The 25,360-nt window shown below is 38.5% G+C and overlaps 1 protein-coding gene across 3 annotated transcripts in view; it reads left to right on the top strand.

Annotated features, from left to right (window-relative positions):
* Nucleotides 1-25,360, top strand: part of GRIA4 (glutamate ionotropic receptor AMPA type subunit 4) — a 238,433-nt gene that overhangs the window by 184,881 nt on the left and 28,192 nt on the right. For all 3 annotated transcript variants that reach the window (XM_075491019.1, XM_075491016.1, XM_075491018.1), the window contains 3 exons: nucleotides 3,596-3,966; nucleotides 5,317-5,515; nucleotides 11,206-11,453. In XM_075491019.1, the coding sequence (XP_075347134.1) occupies nucleotides 3,596-3,966; nucleotides 5,317-5,515; nucleotides 11,206-11,453 (818 nt within the window). The remainder of the gene's footprint in view (nucleotides 1-3,595; nucleotides 3,967-5,316; nucleotides 5,516-11,205; nucleotides 11,454-25,360) is intronic.

Raw genomic sequence — 25,360 nt, 5'->3', positions numbered from 1 at the left:
CATTCTCCTGACACAGAATGCTATTCTTTCACTGCTTAATACAAAAAGTCACAACTCATTTCTGTTTAAAATCTGAGAAGCCATGAGCTTCTGAAATTGAAATCACTTCCTGCATGATTTTTCTCAGATAGCTTTACCGCTTTCAGACAATTTGTACCAAGCATAGATTTTATTCACAAGGTTTTAATAATATATTCTGGAAAATTAAAAGTCTCTTACCATCAGACTTAATGTTGTCCCGTTGTATAATATCGGAAGGATCCAGAATTCATCTGTACTTGGCAGTGGTGCAGCCTTGATTGAAATGCTGCTACAGATGCAGTTGCTTCAAGTGTGAAGTATCATTAGCCTTTGTCAAAACAGATTTCACTGGCAACAAAATCATGAATTGTTTGCACCATTGCTATATTGTTAATCATTTAAATCCATAATTATATGGTGTACATTAACTGGGCAAAGCACAAATGCTGATGATTATAATGCACAGCTATTGTCATTATTTAGCTTTCAACAATGAAGAGTTTATGTAGGCCCTAATGTGGCACACAGTAGTCTTACAAAAATAATAAATAATATGATCAGACTGGGGAGGCTGCACTTTTTCCGATTATTTGGCATCTAATTGTGACCTATCTATGTACTGTCCCTTTACATGCATTGGCATGAAACAGGTTTATCTACATTATGAATCATCTGACATTAGATCACTATCATAATGACATGGGATAAGTTCCTATTTCTCCTCTTTAACTCCTTAAAGTAGCGTAGGCAGCTAGTTCTGATGTAGTTCGAGTTCTGCATGTACTCTGTGAACATTTAAATTTGGTAAGATTAATCTTATCCAGTTATAATAATCCAGTTATAATCTTATCCATTATACAATATGCAGTGTGCTAATTAGGTCTTTAAAATCTACACAATTCACACTAAAATGGTGCTGTCGCTTTTCCACTTCACATCGTAAAAACTAACAACCCGCAAGGATCCTTGTTTTAATCCCAGTAGCAATCTGCAGACACAAAAATGAAGTGTTAGCCAACACTTTTGAAGACCAATGACCAGGTCTATCATTTACTGTGTATTAAGGAAGATCCGCTATGTGACAAATACAGAGGAGATTAGCAGTAACAGATCAGAGTTTCCCTGAGTCTTTCAGTTAATTCGTTTCAAGGACTCGAATTCAGGCGTTCACAGTAGGTGAAATTTAGGAGTATAAAAGACATTGACTCTAGGGAAGGAAACCATCCTTCTAGAAAAAAGAAATTCATGAGTGAGACGCAATACAAAACTATGCAGCAATGCCAGTAGCCCAAACCAGCCTACAATCCTTAGACTACAGAAGCCAAATTTACTTTACAATTTTCAGGATATTTCAAAATATATTTTAGACATGTTATTTTTCTTCATGTAGTACCTATCTTCATAAAATATCTATTTCAGTCAGACTTATGTAATCACAAAACTTCAAGAAACCAAATTTTTTAAAATGCCTTGTATTACTAAATTTATGTTAAAATTCAGAGAATTAGCACTATTATCTTAATGTTTACCCAAGACATTAGCACCAGAGATGCACTTGCAAAATTATGATTTTGTGTTGCTTAAACTATAATATCTTTACATAAAATTACAATGATAAATGTTTGCATCACGATTATTTCAGAATGACAGATATAATCTGATGATTAATATATAGCAATTTTAATACAAATTTGCATTTTTGGGCCATTACACTGAAACGAGTCAGTTCTTTAAATTATACAGCTACAGAAATAGGTTTAAATTTTAACTACATGAAATTAGTTTTAAATTAAATTCCATAAAATATATATATGGCTCAGTATAACAGCATATAAAATAACAAAAACATTTTTTAAATGCATTTATCTGTTTCAAAGTTGTGAGATGACAAAAAAGCCTACATTTCAATTTTTTTTCTTTATCACACAAGCTATTTATGTAACACTTGGATTAAACTATTTAAGCACATCCTTAATTTTCAGTATGTTTTAATCTCATTGAAATTGATGGGATTTAAATATATCCTGTATATTTTACTGGGTATGAATGTCCTTAAGAACAGCCTGAAAGGCAAATATGCTTAAATGCTTTGCTAAACTATGGGCCATGTACTATATCTGAAGATGCTGCCCCATAAGATGAATTTGGGCCAACTAAGTATTTAGAAAATAAAACTACAACAGTTCTATTATGGCGGTTTATGAACAGCTCTTAATTGTGCCTGTGAAGATGGCCGGGCCTGAGGTGGGGTAAATACAGGCAGATTATCTCATGTATTGAGGCCTGAAGCAGAGTAATGCCACCGCAGAAGGCAGGTTGTGAGTCTACCTTATTTGCAGCCAACACCAAGTGTTCTCAAAATATGCTCTGTTACCCTCCTTAGCCCATGAGCTGTGTAGAAGCCCAGGCTGCTCACAGAGCACAGGCTCTGCTTTGTGAATCCACCTAGGTACAGCACCATGATGATGAACAGGAGAAAGGTTTCAGCAGCTTCTGCATCTGTTCCCCTCCCACCGGGGCATCTTTTATCCCAGTTCCTCTTAAAGTTCCCACCTTAGGTACTGCTGTAATGACAGCTTTGGCGTACAAGGCAAGTCGAACAAGGCAACGCAAGGCAAGGCAAGGAGCAAACCTTAATGTAATGTTGAGTCCCTAATGACAGAAATGACCCATTAGCACAGCTACAATACCTTCTAGTTCATGCAGACATCATTGTTAGCAGCCGTAATCACCATCATCATCAATAACGATTCATTCAAGACCGGTATCTTCATTCTGAAAAGAGAAACATATTAAAATTAGAGAAAACATATTAAACACATTAGAGAAAAATATTATTAAACACATTATTAAACATATTATTAAACATCTTAGAGAAACATATTAAAAATTATTCCTGTCTCTAATGGGAATGGATTCAGCACACTTTTTATCCTTTTATTGCATGATTTTGCACAGCTGTTTTCTGTATACTTGCCTTTTTGCACTGTTTAAAGTCTGATTCATTCCTCTTGAGCTATCTTTCCCCAAGACAACTGCGTGCAGTTTTGTGGCATCACGGCAATAGTTAATCACCTTTGCTGCTTCATGCTATTTGGAACTTCCTTGAGTCTATAAACTGGCTGCCCTCAAAGAATGATTGTATCTTATGAAAATATGATAATAAATGACTGTTTCTGGGATCTTATAAAAAAATCTCTATACATTCAGTGACAATAGCATCATTCTCATTTTTCATTCTTCCTTGAAATCCTTTATTTTAAATCTAAATTAATATCTAAAATGATCTACCTACACTGCTGCCTACCTCTATAAGATTTAAGAGTCTTCTCCTTAGCAGGAAAATTAAGTATTTCTGTAATTCTGTAAAATAAAAACCTGTAATATGTATGTTTTACTAAAAGCATATTGTGTAAATATAGACTGTGATAGAAAGCAACAGAAAGATGGTATGAAGAACATTTAAGCCACAGTGTCCTGATGTTAATGACATACCTTTGGAATTAGCTGCTTAGCTGACTGTATAAGCCAACTCCAATTAATCTATACATCTATATTTCTTTTTTCTTTATAGAAAGCAGAGATTGCTGTTGCGCCTCTGACCATCACTTTGGTACGAGAAGAGGTCATTGATTTTTCTAAGCCTTTTATGAGTCTGGGGATATCCATTATGATCAAAAAGCCCCAGAAATCTAAACCAGGAGTGTTTTCCTTCTTGGACCCTTTGGCGTATGAGATCTGGATGTGCATAGTCTTTGCCTACATTGGTGTCAGTGTGGTCCTGTTCCTAGTTAGCAGGTTTAGCCCATATGAGTGGCATACAGAAGAACCAGAGGATGGGAAAGAAGGACCCAGTGACCAGCCTCCCAATGAGTTTGGCATATTCAACAGCCTCTGGTTTTCCCTGGGTGCCTTTATGCAACAAGGATGTGATATTTCCCCAAGGTTTGTGTCAAATCTTTTTACATTTGCATTTTATCTTCCACACTGAAGCATAAAATCTTCCTTCATTTATTTTCCTGGCAGTGTTTTGAAGTTCATTCTTTAGGAAGCCTTTTTATTTTTTTCTTTTTTAATAGCTATGATAAGGACAACAGAGAATCTGCTTTGAATTTCAGTCATTACTATTACTTTACGTATGTCAATGTACATAAACCGCAAACAGCTCTCAGAAGCAGCAGGTACACACAGGGGCAATTCCACTGAGCTGACTTCAGAGGAACTATGTTGTTGCTAAATTAGTTCCATTGTATTACAATTATGAAATGCACACTATTGTGCTGAATATTTGCCTTGCATGAATGACTGTCCCGTTTCTGTTCCCTGTCAAGTTCTACAGCACTGCTTCCAGAATATCATTGTCTGTGAGAGGGAGAATATTTGACCATCTGTTTCTGAGAAGCCATGCTGTATGGCTAAGCTATGCCTTACAGAGTGGGTGCTTCAGATGTAATATATGATCCCAGTCCTGAATTTCTCAACCTTTTAAGATGTTCTGCAACATTAGTGTGCAGTAACTAAAACTTCTTAATTAAATATTATGACCCTTTCTTTCAAACTTGAATACTTAATTTTAGCCATTAACAGTGAGATTTTGAGAGTGTTCAGCATTGGCCTAACTCTGCTATTATTGAAGTTAGCAGTAAAACTGCTACTGATTAAGACTGGTTGTACATTACTCCTCAACAGGCTTCTCATCAAATTACAGGTATTAAAATGGAAAATATAATTTTTTACTTAACATAAATATCTGTTATCACAAAATGCTTGCTTCTTAAATAAGAAAAATGTGAAAGTTCAAATGATTGCAGTAGCTTGTAGAGTGTTTGATAAATTTGGGTGACAGGAACATTTTAATCCTAGAGCCAACATAATCCATGTGCAAAGCCTTTTGTGTCTTTTTTTTTTAAGAAGAAGAAGAAGCAGAAAAAGCTACTGATTTGCAGCTACTATGCTTTACTTTTTTCTCCAAAAAGAGATTACCTATCCAGTGTTTTTGACAAAATTTTTGCTGTTAGGCATTTTCTGAAATAACAACAACACTGGGATTACTGTTCAAGAGAATTCAAACTTCTGTATGTGTGTGATACCTATTAATACAGTGGACTCTTTAATGTAGGCATTAAGATTCAAGAGAAAAAGTATTTATTAGTATTTAAAATGCAAATGATCTCCCTCCAATTGACTGTTACTTAGTGATACATGTTCAGCAATAATGGTGCCTTCTCTCTTTCTCTCTCTCTCTCTTCATGGCTTAAGAGACAGGAAAATGTGCATTATCTTATTCATGTTTAGATCCCTCTCAGGTCGCATTGTTGGAGGTGTCTGGTGGTTCTTCACGCTCATCATTATTTCATCCTACACTGCTAACCTCGCTGCTTTCTTGACTGTTGAGCGAATGGTCTCACCCATAGAAAGTGCAGAAGACCTTGCCAAACAAACCGAAATTGCTTACGGGACACTGGACTCAGGGTCAACCAAAGAGTTCTTCAGAGTAAGTTGGCATGTCCATTAGAGCAGCTCTCCCTACCCACTGCTCTTGTCAGATGCTTGCGAGGGGTGAAATAATGTTACTTTGCAATTATGTCTAACATAGTTTGTAACTCCTGCAATACTTTAGCTACATTTTTACCCCCACAACACCATTTGTTGGAGTTTTCAGTTATTTTAATTTGTGGAAAACTTATTGATCCTGTCACAGTGGGCAAAAGAAGTGACCCGAGGGATACTGAAGCCAGTGATAATTAAAGCAGCATTGCACTATTGATTCATCTGAAGCTACAGTACTGAAATGATGTGCAGCATTGAAAGCCTATGATGATAACATGGAGTCTTTCAGGTTTTGTTTCTACATATGGATTTGGCTGTGTGCATTTTGCTTTTGGTCTTGGGTGGTGGGCAGGAAATGCATATTTTAATTTGCTGACTTTCAGATTAATAATAAATAGAAAATATATCTCAGGGTGATGTGGCTGGAGTATTAGGAAACAGCCTAAATAGCCATTCATATGTCTGTGCTGTCTGTATTGATTACTTCATTTTCATTTGCTTTCCTGTGTTAGTGTGGTTGGTATGTAATCCTCATCATTTGCCAGCTGGAAAACAGGGAGCTGGACATCACAAGGAGTATGTAATAAACAGTCTCTCCTGCTTTATTTCATGTTTCTAGTAGACGAAAGTTAAGCCTAGCTGACTGAACGGGTGTGAGTTTAGTGTTTGAACATGGCTCTGAATAAATGCTGTGAGCCAGTAATCCTTCCTTGGAAACTACACAGAATTGTTGTCGTGGTTTAACCCCAGCCAGCAACTAAGCCCCACACAGCCGCTTGCTTACTCTCCCCTGTGGGATGGGGGAGAGAACTGGAAAAGTAAAAGTGAGAAAACTCATGGGTTGAGATAAAGACAGTTTAATAGGGAAAGAAAAAGCCGCGCATGCAAGCAAAGCAAAGCAAGGAATTCATTCACTCCTTCCCATGGGCAGGCAGGTGTTCAGCCATCTCCAGGAAAGCAGGGCTCCATCACGCGTAATGGTTACTTGGGAAGACAAACGCCATCACTCCGAACGTCCCCCCCTTCCTTCTTCTTCCCCAGCTTTATATACTGAGCATGATGCCATATGGTATGGAATAGCCCTTTGGTCAGTTGGGGTCAGCTGTCCCAGCCATGTCCCCTCCCAGCTTCTTGTGCACCCCCAGCCTCCTCGCTGGTGGGGTGGGGTGAGGAGCAGAAGAGGCCTTGACGCTGTGTAAGCACTGCTCAGCAGAAACTAAAACATCCCTGTGTTATCAACACTGTTTTCATCATAAAACATAGCCTCATACTAGCTACAGAAAGAAAATTAACTCTATCCCAGCCCAAAGCAGCACAATTATTTATCTGAAAGGTGCAGTTTAAGGCATTTTTAGAAGAAAGGAAGACAGAGTGATAATTTCTTCTTATTGTCTAATTGAAAGGGGTCTGTGCTGTGGTAGGTACTCCCACAGACCTTAACTGTTTTCAGTTTGGCCAAACTGAACTCAGTGAATCATTAACAAAATTATGGATGGGTTTTGTGAACCATAGGCAGTATCAATTCAAGGGCAGCTGCTGAGTGTCTCCCAAAAGGTCTGTAGTGAAATAACCTTTTTATTGCAAGAGATATCCCCATAGAAGAACTTGCAAATATTTTCTATTAGCTGTAAAAAGGTGATGCCTTATAAGACATAAATGGCACTTAACCAACACACAGTGGTTGAGCCTTCACATAATGAAGCTGTCCAAGGAGTTTAGTCTAACCTAATTTTCTGGATTTCTCCTGTAAACACTGGAGAAAGAAAAGCACCCCTGTGCATCCTGTATGGGACAAGTGTGTTACGTTGAAATAAATCACCCTTTAAAGTATTTTCCTCTTTGTGTCAACTCTAGAGGGATCCCACTGAAATGGCTAGGGTGCTTGGTACCTCATTTTTTAACGGATACGGTTCAGTGATAGGTTTCTAACTACACCTGTCTTCTTCTATAGCCAGGGTGTTGGTGTACACCTAAATATGACACTACAGATGCTCTCTGGGAGCCTTATTTTTTATCCCAAGTGGTAGAAACTCAGCTTGTGGTCCCTAAAAGGCCTGATTTCACATCAGATGTCTATAAAAATGGTGGCATTATGATATAGGAGGCTTATCTGAGAATTGAAATATTTTGATCCTGAGATGGCCAGATTTCCTATTTTCTTGAAAAGAGTATGATCACTCAGTACTCGTTATTTATATTCATCTATGCTTAACCCATAGATTCTTCTTTAGCTCAATTTGTGGAAAGTTAGGTATTAAATTCTGGGAATTCCAGTTTCAGTCCATCACAAGCTGAACTGGTAACCACAATATATATGTATGAATAGTTCTTTCAACTAGAATGAAGCTGTGATGATAGTTAAAATGATACTGAAGACCAGGCAGGTTTATTTAACTTTGGATTTATTAACTTGTTGTATTTTCAAGAGTATCCAGTCGTTGCAGTTTTTTTAGGTGATGATGCAAAAATTAATTCCGAAGGAAATAGTACAGAACAAAGGAATGGAGTTGTTTTCTTAAGAGTTTCAAAACACTTTTACAAGATATTGTTTTGAAGTAATGAGGTCGGGTCTTTTGACATAAAAACAGTCTTGGTCACAAAAATTTCATGATTCTTTTAAATCATCCTGTAAACACAGATACTTTTTTGTTTGAATCAATATTTCATGCAAGATCTCTCCTTAAAGAGAAGATTCTCCATCTATAATGACAGCCATTCTTTCACTTTAATTTTAAAGGGTTAAGAGAAAAAAGAAGGAAAATCAATGTTCTCATTATTTATTTCCTTTATTTCAAAATACAAAGGGAAACATTAAAAGCAGCTAAAGATACTAAATATAGTTGCATATGCAAAATTTGAACCTTTATCAAGATTTAGACTGTGTTGATCACTTTTTAAAAAATGCTGTAATTGAGGCCCTGTTATCAAATGATTTCTAATCTCTGCAACAGTATAGTGATTGTTAATGATACTGTATGCACTATTTCTAAAAATATTTTTCACAAAACAGGGACAAAGATAAAATATCATTGACAGACAATATTTGCACAAACACTGTTTGCATAATACATAAATTAAAACCTAGCCTGAAACAATAGTAGGGAAGACTTGTTTCTCAGGTCTAATGTTTTTCGTGGTTGGAAGCAAACATCATCAGTTTTGGGATTAAAGTCACGTGTAACTTTTCTGCCAGTGATTACTATCTGGCTGAAGATATGAGCCTTCAGGACATTTTCTCATCGTTTGATCATTTCTGATCAAAATGTCAGAAACTCTGAACAGCTATTCAGTCTGCTTTGATTCCAGATTGAAAACAGAAAAGGGAAGAGTCATTTTATAGCCAACATAGAGCAAAAGAAGACTTTGATACTATTAGCTATTTACCTATTTCCTGTTTTGGACGCAGCGAGAGTTGCATTTTCTGAGCAACTTGCTCAAGAGGAAAAGAACTTAGTTTTAGCAGTCCTACTAGAAAAGCCCTAAATGAAAATTATCCTAGCCTGGCTGACTGCAGGAGAAAGCGGCGATGTTTCCTCATATGATAATAAGGAATATCTGTTGGTTCACTCTTCAGTTTTCACTCTGGGTTGACATGTAGAAATTGAATGTTAACAAATGAAAGCTTGGGAGAAGAAAATTTTCTTACAGAGCAAGATGCCTTGTTAGACTTGCCATGGTTTTTTGTCTCTTGATGGGCAAAGGAAACTAGATCCTAAAAAAACAGATTTAAATGCAACCTTTTTCAATTGATATAGGGCATTGTTTCATCTTACTAATAGAGCTATTTTATGTGCTGCGTGCTTTTAGTTTTGAAGGAAAGTGACCTGTTAGATGTTTACTTTGTAAAGAATATGATATGGATGTTAAGATGTAAAAAATGAAGTGAAGTGAAGGCAGACAAAGGCAAGTAAATATTCTTGAAATGACGCGTGATTCACTACTGCTCTGTTCCATTTTTTTTTCTTTCTGTAAAATTAAATCCATGAAATTACACCAGTGTAAAGCAAAAAGAATACATGGGTGGCTTAGCTTACACTCTGCTCTCAGCCACTATTATGTAAATGAAAAGTAGCTGTGACTACAGTGGAAAGAGAGGGTGACAAGACAGGGTGCGATTATGGACATGCACAGCTGTTGTTAATTTAAATTTTATTATATTTGACAGAAAGATAAAATGATGCATACTGACAAGCTAAAAAAGCAAGGATAATTTATCATGTTCTGTTATATGGTATTTTTATTGAACATTTCTGGTTAAATGCCACTTACTTTCAAGTTCAAGTACAATCATTCAGTAATTGGTAAAAAGAAGTGCTTCAGGGAAATAACTCTTACCTATACAAAGGCTCAGTTGCAGGCTTTTTAAAGCTATTGTCAATTTAAATAATACCTAGATTATAGGGTATTTGTTTAAATATTCTAAGGCCATTTGTTTTGGGGCTTTATAATAATGAGTATTTTCCTGGAGTGCTCAGCACAGCGTAGGAATGGGCTCATAGACCAAATCTTGCTTGGCTAGAAACTCCTGTTGACTCAAATAAAAGCTGACTTGAGCATTTGGTTAAAAAGTCCTTTTTGCAGCATGCATAAGAGAAGACAAGTGCCATCTGTTATTAAATAAAAAGACTGTGTAGTGTTCAGCTGACGCACTGCTGGTTTGCATGTATGTATCCCTGTTGCTGGGGGAAGCAAAGGAGTTGTTGAATGAATCTAACGACCATGGGAAGCTTCTCAGCCTGACAGCATTTCCTTCCTTCCTTCCAATGAAAATTTTATCTGGTTTTATTTTTTTTAAGTTTTGTTTTTGCTTAAGTCTTTACTTGTGGTTACACCATGCATTCCCAGACAGGGAATTTCTAACTAATGCACTCTAAGTCATAAATTCTTGCACAGTCTTTGAGCAAGCACATTTCTTACTCAATTACTTGCAGGATCAGAGTCTTCAAAATAAATCCACTGATACTGCAGTTCTAAAAACATACCTAATACTTCTTTAAGACAAAGCTAAGGGCATTTTGTTTCCTTTAATAGCATATTTGGTCAAATTTGCTTTTATTGTGAATCATGTCTTGAAACATTGTGCAGCCTTTCTGAATGCGAATTGAATGAATTCTGGACTCTGAATGCTGAAAGCAGAAATCTTACTTAATCTATTGTGGTTTTCATGGTGTAAGAAGTCAGTGTTAGAGCTGAAAAATGCTTCAAGATTCAGCTCAGTATTTATGGGGAGATTATTTTATTGTTTCTCTTTCCCATACAGCTTTATTGTGGTTATCTATTTCATATATAATTTCCTAAAACTCACTTTACAACACTTTGACTGTGTGAACTGCATTTATTTAACAGTAAATTCAGGTCTTAGCTTTGCAGTTATTTTATTGTGACTGTTAGAGACTAACTTTGCCTAAAATTAATATATGATTGTTCAGATTAGTATTCAATCAATAGCATTGATATTGGTATTTCTTGTTTCTTTTAAAATAATCATGGAATTCAAAGAAAATCCTTATCCAAGTATGATTTTCCCAACCACATTTGTTTGAAAAATTAAGTATGATTGATTTTATTTTGAACAGTGCCATGCTGAAATGTTGCAACATTCTTTTGTTCTAACTTCTTTTTAATTTTCTCCAGAGATCAAAAATAGCAGTGTATGAAAAGATGTGGACCTACATGAAATCAGCAGAGCCATCAGTGTTCACTAGGACTACTGCAGAGGGAGTAGCTCGTGTCCGCAAATCCAAGGGCAAGTTTGCCTTCCTGCTGGAGTCCACCATGAATGAATACATTGAGCAACGAAAGCCATGTGACACCATGAAAGTGGGAGGAAATCTGGATTCGAAAGGCTACGGCGTAGCCACACCGAAGGGTTCTCCATTAAGGTGGGTGGAATAGTATAACAATATAAAATGTGTTGTTATAGTATTCCACCTTCCCTGATGTCCCTGATATAGCTCTTTTTGTTTTGTGTGTGAACATGGTATGTTATTTTTCTTTTCTTCCATTTCATATTTTTTTGATCAACAAAGGTAACCATTTCTAATTGCAATATGGATTTAGCAGCTATAGTTGGCATATCTTTCAAGGCCATATAAAAACCAAACTGGTTGAACACTAGCTACTTGAAGTCAGCCTCTATAGAATTAACATCAGCTATTCTATGTCATCAGCTTTCTTCACCAAATTCAGCCCTTTATAGCAGTATTATGCCTACATTATCTGCATCAGTATCTGCATCAATAATATGCCTACATTTTATGTTTTGTTTATTGATCTTGGCTGCTAATTTCTGAATAAGAAGCTGCTTGTAACATCTTTTTTCAAATGTCATCACTTAGAGGCAATTAGTCCTTCATTAAAGCAACTTCATTAAAGTACTTTTATTAAAGCATCTTCTTATTTAGAAAAAAATAAGTTTGTGTTTCTAGCATTATGCATTTCAGTACTGCCTTCAAACTCACCAGTATTTTCTTTACCATGGTATCAGACACATTCAGTCAAGTAGGAGAGGTTTTGATTCACAGGCAGAACGTCATTTGCTTTTCATTCAAATTGTCAGGCAAACAGAACTGAAGGTACTAGTTCTGTGTTAAAATTGGCAGCATTTACCATTGTGTTGTATTTAATGTTTAAGGCAAACAAAACTTGCCTTTTTCCTCTGGTAGACTTGCCAATTTTCTTCAAAGCAAAAGAGCAACTAGTGGATTGAGGGAGTGTGGGCTGAGGGAGTGTGGCCTGTCTTACAGTGACAGGGTGCATGTGAGTGGGGGAGAGGGAACGGCCCGCCGAGCAACCAGCACCCCACTTGTCAAATTTCACCCATGTGCTCATGATAAAGGGTTACAACAGGCTCTGATGAGATAGATTCACCAAGGAGACAAAGTGGGTTGAAGGGAGGAGTTGCAAGTGCAGGTGGAGCCATAGTTCTGTGCAGGAAAGAACTAAGGAGGTACCTGATGTCTCCATCCATGACCACAGAGGAGACATCATTACCACTATGCAGATAACTAGACTCACTCTTAACGCACCAGTTTAACCTGGACATAATACCACAAGCTTCAATAGCCTTAACTGTACTACATGGATGGGAATAGGAGTATCATCAGAATCATTTCCTTCTGCAGCAAAAGAAGATTTGTATGTGCAGAGGAAAATCAGGCCAGTTATTTCAGTGATTGAATATGAATTTTTGGTCCTCTCAGTACCTCTCAGATTTAAAAACTGTCACCTTCACCACTGAATAAAGTGGTAAGAGAACATAAGGAGGTGGGAGAGGGAAAATGACGACAATAAAAATATTAATTGTAAAGAAAAAACATGTCCAGAACTCATGGCATTGTTAAAGGTAGAAGGCAGCAGATAATAGGAGAGGCTGATCTATTATCTGGGTATATTTTCAAAGCACTTATTTTTTATTTTATATTTCTCACAGATTGCTATCTCCCTCTCAGTGTGTCAGACAACCTAGAATTGGTAGGCAGCACTGCAGTTTAGTGGAGCTGCTTTCCCATAGTAAGGAAATGCCCACTGCTGACAGTCATGCTTTACTGTGCCAAACCTAGGGCAAACTTTTTAGGAATCACTTTAGCTGATGTCATATATATCCTAGCAGTGGGCTGTTTGCTCTAAGCATGCTTTATGGTGCTCTTTAGTCCCTCTCACTCTTTTCTGCAGAGTATCCAACACCAACAACAAGAGACAGCCTGTTATAATGAGCAGTAGTAGTCAGTGGAAGTTGGTTTGTGTCAAATTTGGGCTTATTTCAGGTTTGTTCAGTTGGCTAGATAAAAATGTCTAGGAGTAAAGGGGCCGAGACATAAAGCAGTTAGACTTAGAAGGAAGAGGGCCTAGTAAGACAATTTAATAAGAACAGAGAGGAAGAGCAGAACCTCGATTGTAAGGATCAAGTGTGAAATCCTGGTTCCGTCCCAGCTAAAGACCAAGCTCCCATATGTTTCAGTGAGGCCACAGTTTGGTCTAACTAGGGGTCAGCAACTATCATTAGGGTGATTTGATCAACAGCATTTAGTTTTTCACATCCTACCTTCAAACATTTTTCAAAAAAGGGAATACAGGGGATCCTATCCAACCTGAAAATCAGACCAAATCTTCTTTCAAGCTGTCTCGACTGGCTGTCAATGTCCATACCTTTCCCGAGCCTTTCTTTCACATGTGCTAAGCTGCTTGTTCTCCTGCTGCACCCCATTCCTCTCCAGCCCCAGTGACAAACCTCAGGCAACACATCAGTGCTGCTTACCTATTAAAAACATTAAGCAACACACTTAATGTTCTGGACAAAAATAAAGAACAAGCAACACCTCACATTCGTACCACCTCTTCCATTTATGTCTGTAGACAGTGGTGCTTACTGAAGAGGGGAAAAGCTGCCTACCCCTGTGCTTTTGAACGAAAAAGACTCAGCTGTAAATTTTAACTGCATGCTTCGGTATTTTCTGAATTGTTTGAAATTGTAGAATGTGCTGGTTTTGCTATTTTGACTGCATCCCACATGGTAGTGTTTCTGTTACTGATCAGATGACTTACATAACTGCTGCCTGCACAGATAATTGCAGATATTGAACATGCAGTTTGAAATCCATGAAGGGCAGACTAGCTAAGCTCATTACATAAATTAGTCAAAAGACATAATTTGCTATGGGAGTTGTAATTCTATATTTTATTTAACAATCCTAATTTCCTTTTTGAGTTATGTGTAGACCACAAATTACTTGATGTAGTTCACAAATAATTGCAAGTAGCATATAAATGTTAAACATTCACACTCTATTCTTGGTCTGTTCAGGACTAGGGAAAAATACCAATTTTTTCAAATTAATTATTCATAGCAAATTATTCACTAAACTTTTTGAACACCTATTTCACTAGAGATATTTTAGTCTTAATCCTCCTCCTACTTAAAATGATTATAAATCAGGAGTTTTTTCACTGAAAATGTAGTAACTGCATAAAATCTGCATACAATTGATGTGAGTGTATGGACAACCAGACCCTAGATTTTCACACATCTAACACTGACAGAAAGTGGGGTAATCTAAATCAGACTTCTTCCTGTAGCACAGGACTAGCGATGGTTCCCTACCGTCACATCACTGGGCTCATGTTCATTACAGAGCACATACCCATCACGTCACTCATGCGGATGAAATCCACCTGTCAGAGCGATCCAGGGACTGGTCCCTCTGTTGCTCATGACCTTACACATGAGCAGTGTAGTGGATTTTAATTTGAAACTCTTCCTTATTGGGTTCCATGCTACACTCCCGCAGTGTTCAACCAGTACCTATTGGCTGATTGGGATGATTTGTTCTCAGTGCTGGTGCAGTATTAGGATTTATGCATATCACTGAATGGAAGAGAATGGGAAATGCCTGATGTGTGTTTCTTTTATGCCCACCGGGCAGTACCACATTACACATCATGTGTGTCTCCTTCCTTCCTTCCTTTTCAGTGATATTCATTTCTATATAATGTTGTAAAAGACTGACATATTTGAGAAGGAACGTGGGATTGAGGGCAAAGGCTCTCATCACAGCAAAGACTGAGTTTCTCTCATGGCACTACCCAGCTGTCCTTACTGTTTCCTCCTCCTACCACGGTAGGTATCCTTCCAAAACTACTGTGTAGTTATCAGTGTGAATTAATGAGTTTTTTCTTCAAAGGTGGTGTTTTCAAAGGTGGTTAAGAGAGTGCTGCTTGTCTGCTTAGCAAGACCTGCCTTTGTAAATGTGTTGTCGTTAGAAGACGTTCTCGTGGCCAGACTTCTGGCCATTGGATCACCCCTGGCTCATCTGCCTTGTCAGTACTGCCTTGCAGTAATCTGTGTTTCTAGAGGGCACACCTGGAGATCTTGTACCATGCAAATCCTATGCCTTGCATACCTCTGCTTTTCTGTTTTAGATATGTAGGCATCATAAACAAGTTTGAATAGTGATGAACATGAAAGAGTTCTCCACTCTAAGAGGTAATGAAAAAGGAAGTAGGGGCAATATTGTCATAAAGGTACACTAAAAGCTTTTTCTACTTTTTGTACCTTGAAGCTGTTTGATGCAAAGGTGAATGACAGGTTGAGCTAAAAAATGAGGAGTTGTCATCATTGTTTCTGTGACTGTTTTAACTGAGGACATTTGCTTGTCCTGTCCTGCAGCTGACAATATGCCGCGTGGATGAGTGAAACCTGGTCAGTTCATGGGTGTCTGGTGAGACACTTTGAGACCAGCCAGATCAAAGTGGCAGGATCAGATCTAGCCAAATAATAAAAAACTGTTGTGAATAGATGTGTTGATGTATTCTAGAGACTGGTGATGGGTGTTCACCAACCTGATGAAATCCAGAGCTATATTAAGTTCTCACTATTGCAATTACGGCTAATGTTTATAGATATGAATCTAGGATTCTATATTTCATTATTCAAGCCTCTATTCTTTTTATGTAGTACAGAAGAAACTCCAGTTTGACTTTAGGAGGAATTGTTTATGGTCTGGGGAGGAAGGAGAAAAGGTCCACATGGTGATATCTGCTGGTTCTTCGCAGTGTGACAGCTGGTGACATGAACTGACTCTTTACACCAGTTAAGGGCCAGTTCTTTATCCATTCTTTACTGTGTTTGTATTAACACGAGGTGGGAAATGTGGGAAGTGCATCAGTGAAGCAGGTGATGCGGATGTAATTTTCTGATCATTCTAGCAAGTTGTGTGAAGTGCAAAGTACATGAGTTGAAGCTATGGATTTTAGTTTCCGTCCCTTGCAAAGGAGGAGTGCCCTGGAGAGTGCTTGAAGTGCAAAAGGCATCCCAAAGGTGCCCTGTCAACATCTTATGGATTCTCCTGTTTTATATAATTGTGCAATACCTGAAAGAGATTTACCCTAGAAGTGAGGGACCTGTGGTGGAGGGAACTTCGTCTTGACAAAACCTGTGAGTTTATGTGAATAACGTAAAGATCTTTTATGAAAGGAGTCTTTCTGTGCATGGGCTTTATAAACTACCATCTTGATCTCAGTGACTTCAGCTAGTCCTTGTTTTCCCGAGGTAAATCTGTAGAATTGCCATTTCAATGTGGTACTACAGCTGACAATGTTACCTTTGCTTTTCAAGGATATATCCAGTATGGTTCCTTAGTTAGAAATGTAGTGTTGAAGGAAAACTTATTTTGGTAATTCACGCACATTAATACAAAATATTGGCAGACCTTACATAGGATGGGATATTCTGGGGGTTTTTTTAATGTGTTTTTCATTGACCTAAAACAAGCTTGGGAAAATAAGGGTAAATCTGATAGTATAATTTCTTCTGATGGGACCATTAAACTTTTTATCAAGTTCCGTCTTTGATGTTTTTGGAGACCAGAGTACAAGGATCCTATTGTGGAAGGAATTCCCAGATCATCATTCACTGTCAAAGCTGTTTATTGTGAACTTAATACATTACGCTGAGATATACCCCAGTTCTCTTTTTACCCTGGTTTTGTAGATCAGTGAATTGACAATTAACACCAAGCTCTGTGGGAAAAGAATCATAGTTATTACACAGTAGTCACCTATAAAGATAGATAAAAATTTTTCCACCAAAACTTCTTGCATTCTCTGATTTCTTATGATTTCTATAAAATTGGATTTGTGTGTACAAAAAAGGGCTATGATATTCACAGATTCCCTCTGAGTAAGAGGAAAACTAGGAAAGAATGTTTGAGCTGACCACCCAAATTACAGAGTCAAAATTTATTTACTGTAGACGAGTTCTTTCACTAGTGTTTTTCAAAGGTTTTGTACTGTAGAAATCCATGAATATTCACAAAAATAGAATTTTCCCATGAGTGAAGCTTCCTTGTGCAAGTTGTGTTGTATCATAAAGTAAGCGTTTCCCTGGACCACTCTTTGGTGTACCCTATATTGTTCAGTTTTCAAAGGACTTCATAGATTTCTTTATTTTTTAACCGATATCGTTGAGGTAGCTGTTCTAGAAATGTATCTTCTATGCATCTGGGCTGCATTGTTTACTCAATGGTGTTTTCCTGTTTCTAGAAAGGTATAGAAATAGGCAAAGGTAATGTACGCTTGGGTCACCATGGTGAGGTCTGTGCCCTACGTGCTTTTGAGCATTGTTCTGGCAATTCAGAGAGAAGAAAGGGTATTCCCTCTGCTGGGTAGCTGTCCTCCAGCTGGCAACACTGGCATCCAAAGCCCTCCCCAGATCATTCTGAAGACAAGTGACCTTCACAGTGAGGAGAGATGCAGAGGAAGCAGGTTTGATTTTTTTTCAAATTTCTCTTTTCCTGCCAGAATGGCCGGTCTTGTCCATAATCAGTGTGTTACACATAGAGGCAATCATTTCAGCAAAGTACTGAAGGAGCTAGAAACTGGTAGTATTTACATTTGATGTAGAGAAGATATAGAGACAACTTGTGAATAATGGAGGTTTGAGGATAAAAATGAGTGATGTGAAATTACTGAGTTTGACCTCTATTCTTTTAAAGCAAGGGGCAGTGAAAAAAAACAAAAATCCCTGCATAGTTGTGGGGTGGTCTGTTGATGTTTACAAGAATAGGATTTTAGTCAGGAGTTTCACTTAAGAAGGTTTTACAAGGTCATTTCTTTCTGTGATACAAAATGATTTGAAAACTAGAGTGTTATCTATAACATTTTATGCATATTGTAAATATTATCCTGTTTGACTGATAGTGTAGATCATACTGTATGACTTTGCATAATATTCTTCCCTTTACTTTAGGCATAACAAGGCTTGAATTACCACCCCATTACCCATTCAGTGTCAGAGCTTATAGCCCGGATATTTCTCAAGCAGGTCAGATCCTTCAGAGCTCATTGGGTTTTCTGTCAACTAAAAATAACATTTACTAGGTAAAAAGGCAGAGAGTGGGCCACTGCTTAGCAAGGAATGTAAAAGTCACGGGTCAAAAGAAGATCAGTGAAGAGAGAGCTTGGCAATGAATGTTAGCAAGTTGTTCTTTCAGCTGAGCCTGGGAGGCATACTTAGTTTCAGTTACCTGGATTATTTCTGTCTAAAAACAGGTATCTGTTTTAAAAGTAAAAATAAAGCCTTGAGAACAGACATCAGAATTCCAGCTTGCTCTGTTCCCCAGTGGTGCCTATTGGATTAATTTTCTAATTTTTAATCAAGATAAGGGTCTTCCCCATATGAAAAGAGTGCAGTAAAAAAAGGAGGAAAATTTGATGATGGCTAATGAGCTCCATTGCAAGATGTACAAGCAAGTGTATTTAAGGAAAATCTTCTACTTGGAGGAGTTTTGCTATTTCTTGCAATTTTTACGTATAGAGGCAGGAAATGGTACTAATCCTGACTTAAATCACCAAATTGCAGTGAAGAGCATTGTTATTGAGAGAGTTTCTGATATTTGTATCTTTAGAAGAAAACAACTCATTAGTGTCCATGATGCTGCACTCACTGAATTTTCTGTGTCCTGGCAAAAAAACCCCATCAGTATATGTTTCAAGTACTTCAAAGAACCATCTCTGATCTACCTTGTTCCACAGAGCCTATTTCTTCATTGCCACTTGCAGGAAGTTTTCACCCTCGGACTTCAGGGGGGATTCATAATTGAACAAAGCTCTCCATGGTCTGGAGGAGACAGCAAAAGTCACAGGAATTTGTTCTCTTGCCACTTCTGTTTTTCTATACTACAAATGACATTAGAAGCCACTGATGGAAGGCAAAGCTCTTCCAAGAAGCCCAGCTCCCATTTTGGTCTCACAGTCACATCCTGGTACCTCTCTGCTAATATCATCTTGCTCCTTACTCCAGGGAAGGTCCCAGGATTTGAGTGAGGACAGTTGTAAAACGACATGCTTCTGAGCAGGAGTGAAAGGACAGAGCATGGAAACAGCAATAAAACTATTGCCTAGATAGGTAATTTTTTAACCAAACATTGTCATGGCAATAGGTATTTTTAAATTAGCAGTATAATCAGTATAAAAGGTGAAACTACCATTCTGTCTCTTCAGCTTTAGCATTGGCTTAACAGTATGATGAGGCTTTTTTTTTTTTTATTTTCCTTTTTTACAAGATATTTATACAAGAGCTTTGTCCTTCTGATATTTAGTGATTACTAAAGGTGAAATTTCTGTACTGTCATACAGAAGCATTGTTTGGGCCAGTCCATGGTAGTCAGCACCAGGACAAGTTTTATAACAGGCTCGTTTTCTACAATCAGAAAGAAATCAAAGCATCAAAAAAATCACAGTTCTGTTTTTGTTTTTCTGCTTCAGAAGTATTTGAATGCAAACAGAGTAGGAGTTTCACGATATCAAATCTGTCCAAATGAAATTTGTCAGGCTATTCACTTCTCTGTCAGGTAAAAAGGGACATATTTTTAAGTATAACCAATGAACTTCCTTAAAACTATCAGTGAAGACCAGAATCTCTCAAAAATACTGATGCTATTGCTGTGCACACGTCTTACTGACTTTCTGGAAGTTTGCCATGGTTTGATAAGCATTAATCTCCAGAGTATGCCAGTGGGATACAAAAGGGTTATCATTGTTTCCAATCTATAGATCCTCCGAGGAACAAACTCTGCTTCTTGGCACTTCAGAAATAAATTTCTCCTGCCCTTTTCCCTGCCATTTCCCCAGTTCCTTGTAAAGCAGCTCAGCAGAGGGCAAGATGCAGCCCATTATATTTTAACAATGCAGCTCGTTATTATTTCTCTCTTTTCTTTTCATTACAACTGTTTAGGTGTCAATTCCCAGGAAACTGCCAGGCTTCAGAATATCTATTCATTAAGGGCACAATCCAGCTACCTTTTGAAGTTGATGGTACAGTTCCCGCCAAGTAAAAGGCCTATCCCACTAAGATAATAATTGTCCAGGTAAATTGTAGGTAGACTAAAGCAAGGGAATAGGCCACTGAAAGGCATCTCAGCAGCTCGTAACAATACCTCTCTGTGGAACTGACATTTGGGGAACAAATAGCACCTGAAAAAACAGTTTGTGATTAATCTGTGTGGCAGTTGCAAAACTGCCCACTTCCAGTTGACAGTAAGTGCTAGATGGACTCCCGAGAGACACAAAATGGCCATTTAGTCTTCATGCAGCCTTGGCTCTTGTGAGAAATCCCAAACCAAAAGTAGGAAAAAAAGTTTATGTTCTTTCTCATGGAGTTTCTTTGAGCTGAGAACAGTATCTTAGACCAGCACACAGTGCGACAGAGTAGGCATTATGGAGGGAATGAATGTCCTAGTACGAAAGGTGAAAATGTTGCCAATGAAAAAGAGCACAAAATACGATTCAGGGGGCCTGGGACTGACACCCAGCTCGAGCTCCCTGGGCAGTTTTAATATATCTTTTAAGCTACTGTGTATCTTGGCATGACATCTCTAAAATGACATGACATCATCTAACATCTCTATTACCCCTCATCAGCAAGATGTTCCCAAAGTGCTCAGGTTCCAGATAAAAATGGCCATATGGCATCTCGCTGAACAACACAAGTTTAAAAGATTGTGTGCTAAAACGGTGACTTGGGGTTGATCAGTAGTTATTTCTCTGAACTGGTCTACCTTGTGTGTGGTGAGAAGTAGGGTCAAAACTACTGCTCTTTTTCTCAGCTACCTCTAGATACACTTTGCTCAAGTCTTTCTGTATTTTTATAGCTAGAAGCCTTACTCCCATTTTCTGCCTTCCTTCCTCTGCTTCCCATTCCAATTAAGTCACTGAGTAAGAGCTTAAATCAAACCTGAAGAAGGATTTAGCTCCTATTTAACCATATCTTTTAGCAAATCACATGATGCTGAACAATGCTGTGTGCTCTTTTGCTGAGTGAGACTCTCTTTTAACAGCATTTGGCAGGACTGGCAGTTTTCTGTAGTCAAAGTTTAACTACAATATTTGCTGCACTTTTTTAAAGCCAAAAGTGAACTGGATAAAAGTGGTCCAAGCCTGACCTGGAACAGAGACCTATTTTATTGATACACTTCGGTTATTTCTTTCTGCTCTAAAAGAACACGAGAAGAATAATCTGCCTCCAGAGGAGACAGAGCTTTTTTTTTTCTCCTCCCCCCCCCCAGCCCCGTGGGCAGGAATAGCATCTGTGCGCAGGAAGATCCAGATCCCTTGCATCTTCTGGTACTAGCAGCAGGGGCGACCGAGGCCTGCAGGTGAGAGCAGCCCCAACATCTGGCAGCCCATCTGTTACCTCCAGAATAGGCTTTCTGTGTACATAATTACACATTAGGCTCATTCCCATCTATTGCTTATATGGTTCCATCTAGTGCAGCCAAAGTTTGCAACTGTGTTTGTCGTAAGAGAGGCTTTTAGATTTAGAATGAGACCTTTGGCTTCCTTGGTATGGATGTAGGCACCTGATTTTGCACACAGCAGTATGGAAATTCTTTCTATGGTGTTTTATGCTGTGTCATTTGTGTGGTTCAGATCTATTTTGGATCTTAAAATTCTGAGTCGACAGAAAAACTCATCGGACCTGGTTGGAAATCTGTGAGTTATTTCCTACAGAATATCTTGACTTTTTCTAGATAAGTCAAATCACCCAAATTTCAGCTGCCTAAATGCAAACATTAGTAGGTAATTTTTCAGATTTTTACATGTTCAACAAAAAATTTTAATTTGAAGGTTTCCACAAAAGCTTTTTACTGGTTGCAACACAAAACAGTAAGAGCCAGGATGTAGGCTGATGCTCATTTCTTTATTGGTTTTAATTAAAAAGATTATGTCCTGTATGCAAAGCTGTGGGACCAGCCTACATTCAGATGCTCTGTGCTTTCTAAGATCCATTGCCTTGGGTTTTAATCAGTATGTGTTACTATTTTAATTATATTCTAACTTTACCTGCTAATGATTTTTTTTCCTTTAAATCCACATGAACACTTGACAATTAGTTCTGGTTGTGCAGTTTAAATAATGGAAACTCAGGCTATGAAAGTGTAGTTGAAAGTGAACAGAAAGTCATTGCAGTTTCTTGAGGATTTAGGAATTGTTCCTATCACAGTTAAATAAGCAGACTGCTACTTTTGGCATCTCTTTTAGATAGTGGGCAATTATCCAAGGCAGTTCCAATTAGAGTGCTTTTAGTTCATCCAATTTGTAAGCCACAAGAGAAGATATTGTGGCATTAAATAAAATAATTGCAGACATTCAGACCGCATCTAGAATACCGCATCCTTTTTGGCCTCCTAATTAAAGAAAAACATCAATAAATTGAAGCAATTTCAGTAGAAGGTGATCAAGCTGGAGCTGGAGCTGGAGCACCTGCCCTGTGAGGAGAGGCTGAGGGAGCTGGGCTTGTCCAGCCTGGAGCAGAGGTGGCTTTGGGGGGACCTAACAGCAGCCCCCAGTGCCTGTGGGAAGGTCTTCGTGGAGAAGGAGCCAGGCTCTTCACAGCAGTGCAGGACGGGAAGGTAAGAGACAATGGGCATAAACTGAAACAGGAGAAGTTCAGACTGGATGTAAGGAGGAACTTTTCCCCTGACTGCCTGAGGACAGTCTGACAGTGACACTGGTTGCCCAGAGAGGTTGTGCAGTCTCCATCCTTGGAGGTTTTCAAACCGTGACTGGATGAAGCCCTGAGCAGCTTGGTCTGACCTCAGAGCTGACCCTTGTGTGAGCAGGAGGCTGCACCAGACACCTCCTGGGGTGCCTTCCAGACTGCACTATGCTATGATCCTTTTTTGACAGTTATGGATGTGAAAAGGACATCTTCAGCCATCACATTTAATCTCCTGGAACTACAGGAGTATTTGGAAAGTTGTAGGAGCTTACGGAGAGGGATGTTTTAAGTTTTCCGTGTAGTAGAAGGTCTTCTCCCCAACTTGTACAAAAGCTGCTCTTGACCACTAGGCTTTAGTTACGATTTCAGTGGATCAAAAGTCAATCAGATTGTTCTCATCTAAATCCCATTCTCATCTTGGAAAAGCAAAAGAGAGTGAGAGTATCTGAATTCAGTGAAATAAGTGGCAGTGCTTTGTATCTCTGCTTTGCCAGGGCAAAGGGAGCCCTTAACTTCCCAAACAGCCTTATATAGCTGCTGAGTGACTGACAGCATGGACCTTTGTGGAACCCCTAAGAGCGGGGTCAAAAGGTGGAAGAGTTTTTTGTTACAGGAGTCAGACCACTCAGGTTGGCTGCCTCTCACTTTTGGCAGGGTATGCAGAAAATTTAGGAGTATCTCATGGTTAAAGACTGAGTTGAGGGAATGGGCACAGAAGTTTAAGCTTAATCTGTCTCTAGGAAGTTATTTCCATTGGGAGGCCAGAAGCATAAATTGTCCATGAACACTTGACTGAAAAGGCCCAAAGATTTCTGAGCAGCAATGAAGTGTGGTCGACTGATCGCGAGGCTGGAAGTCATGTACTGATGAGCTTAATTATGATCCTGCCCTGTTTTCCTGGGAGTCTTGGAGGAGGTTAGTTCACCTTCTGGCTTCAGTTTCACCTTTGCAAATTGAGGGTAATGACAATTGCCCATCAACCTCAGAGGGATAGTAAAGATTAATAGCGTAGTATTTATCGTGCTGTGAATATTTAAAGTCCATTCGTACTTCAGATGTTTGTATAATTATTTCAAATCCATACAGGTATGCCTCAGAACGAACCCCACCATAGATTTCTCAGTGTCTTTGATCAAAGAAACTGCTTTGGAGACAAAACAATAGGGAAAATGTAACTTCAGCTAATAGTTTCTTAAACGGTCTATGGCCTATGATCACATGTTGTTCTGTCTTCCCTTTAGAAAGCAATAGCAGAAATCTCCATCACCAGTGGACCCTACGTCCTCCAGCTTTTTTTATTAAAAGTGGCGTGTGGGCATGTGTTCAGGACAACAGCAATTACATTAGCTGGATCTCCATATCTACTGCGGAGATCTATTAGTAATTCCACACCTTGTTTTCTCTATAGCCTGGCTGCTTGTGTTTGAAACATTACAAGCATGAGTGTTACTGTATGGAAGTGACTGTGCTTGGTCTGACTGGTATGACCGCTGGTGTATTTGCATTTGTTGCTGTGTACATAGCCCTACCAATGGTGGCAACATTATATAGCTGGTTGCCTGGGGGATTGGATTGCCCTTGTCTGATAATTTCACCTGATCTTGGACTGATGTTCAGCTGGCTTCAGGGCATTTTAATTATCAGCACACTGGCTATTGGACCGGCCATCTCGTCTGGTTGCTGGCACCATTTATGTTTGTCTCAGCCTATCAGATCTTCCTCATTAACTTCTGCGATAATATTCAGACAGAAAGTCCTAGGAACTCTTCCAGCTAATCCCCATTTTGGCTGCTGACCAAATAAGGCTTTATATGACACAACTGTAATTGCTTCATTTGTATGGTATTGATCTGACATTAGGCAAATCACAAGCCAGCATTTCACTAAGGCTTAAGTTATGCGGTATTATTGTTTGCATTGCAGTTGCAGCTAGAGCAACCCACCTGGGGAATGGACCCCTTGTTTTTTCTCTCAGTCTCTGCTTCTAATTAAAATAATGAACTTCAAAGTGCTTGCATTATAATTAGACCAAAGCTTAAGAAACCATCTCTTAGCAGGGATCTTTCCATTTACTGCCTTCCTTCTAATACTTCTTTCTGAAAAACAACAGTATGGAGTCACAAAGAAGCATGTATAGTCTCAGAAATCTCTCGTACCTCTTCTCAGTCTAAGTTTAGATCTGCTAGCAGTGTATCAATCAGCTGTGCAGATCTTAGGAATTAGTGGTCTGTTTCTGGCAACAGTAAAAATCAAGCATCCATGCTGATTTCTCAGTGTTATAAATGGCTTTTG

Source organism: Mycteria americana, chromosome 1 (assembly GCF_035582795.1).
Source record: "Mycteria americana isolate JAX WOST 10 ecotype Jacksonville Zoo and Gardens chromosome 1, USCA_MyAme_1.0, whole genome shotgun sequence".
Classification (NCBI taxonomy): Eukaryota; Metazoa; Chordata; class Aves; order Ciconiiformes; family Ciconiidae; genus Mycteria; species Mycteria americana.
Note: the sequence above shows the minus strand (reverse complement) of the source record. Positions and strands in the feature narration are given on the sequence as shown.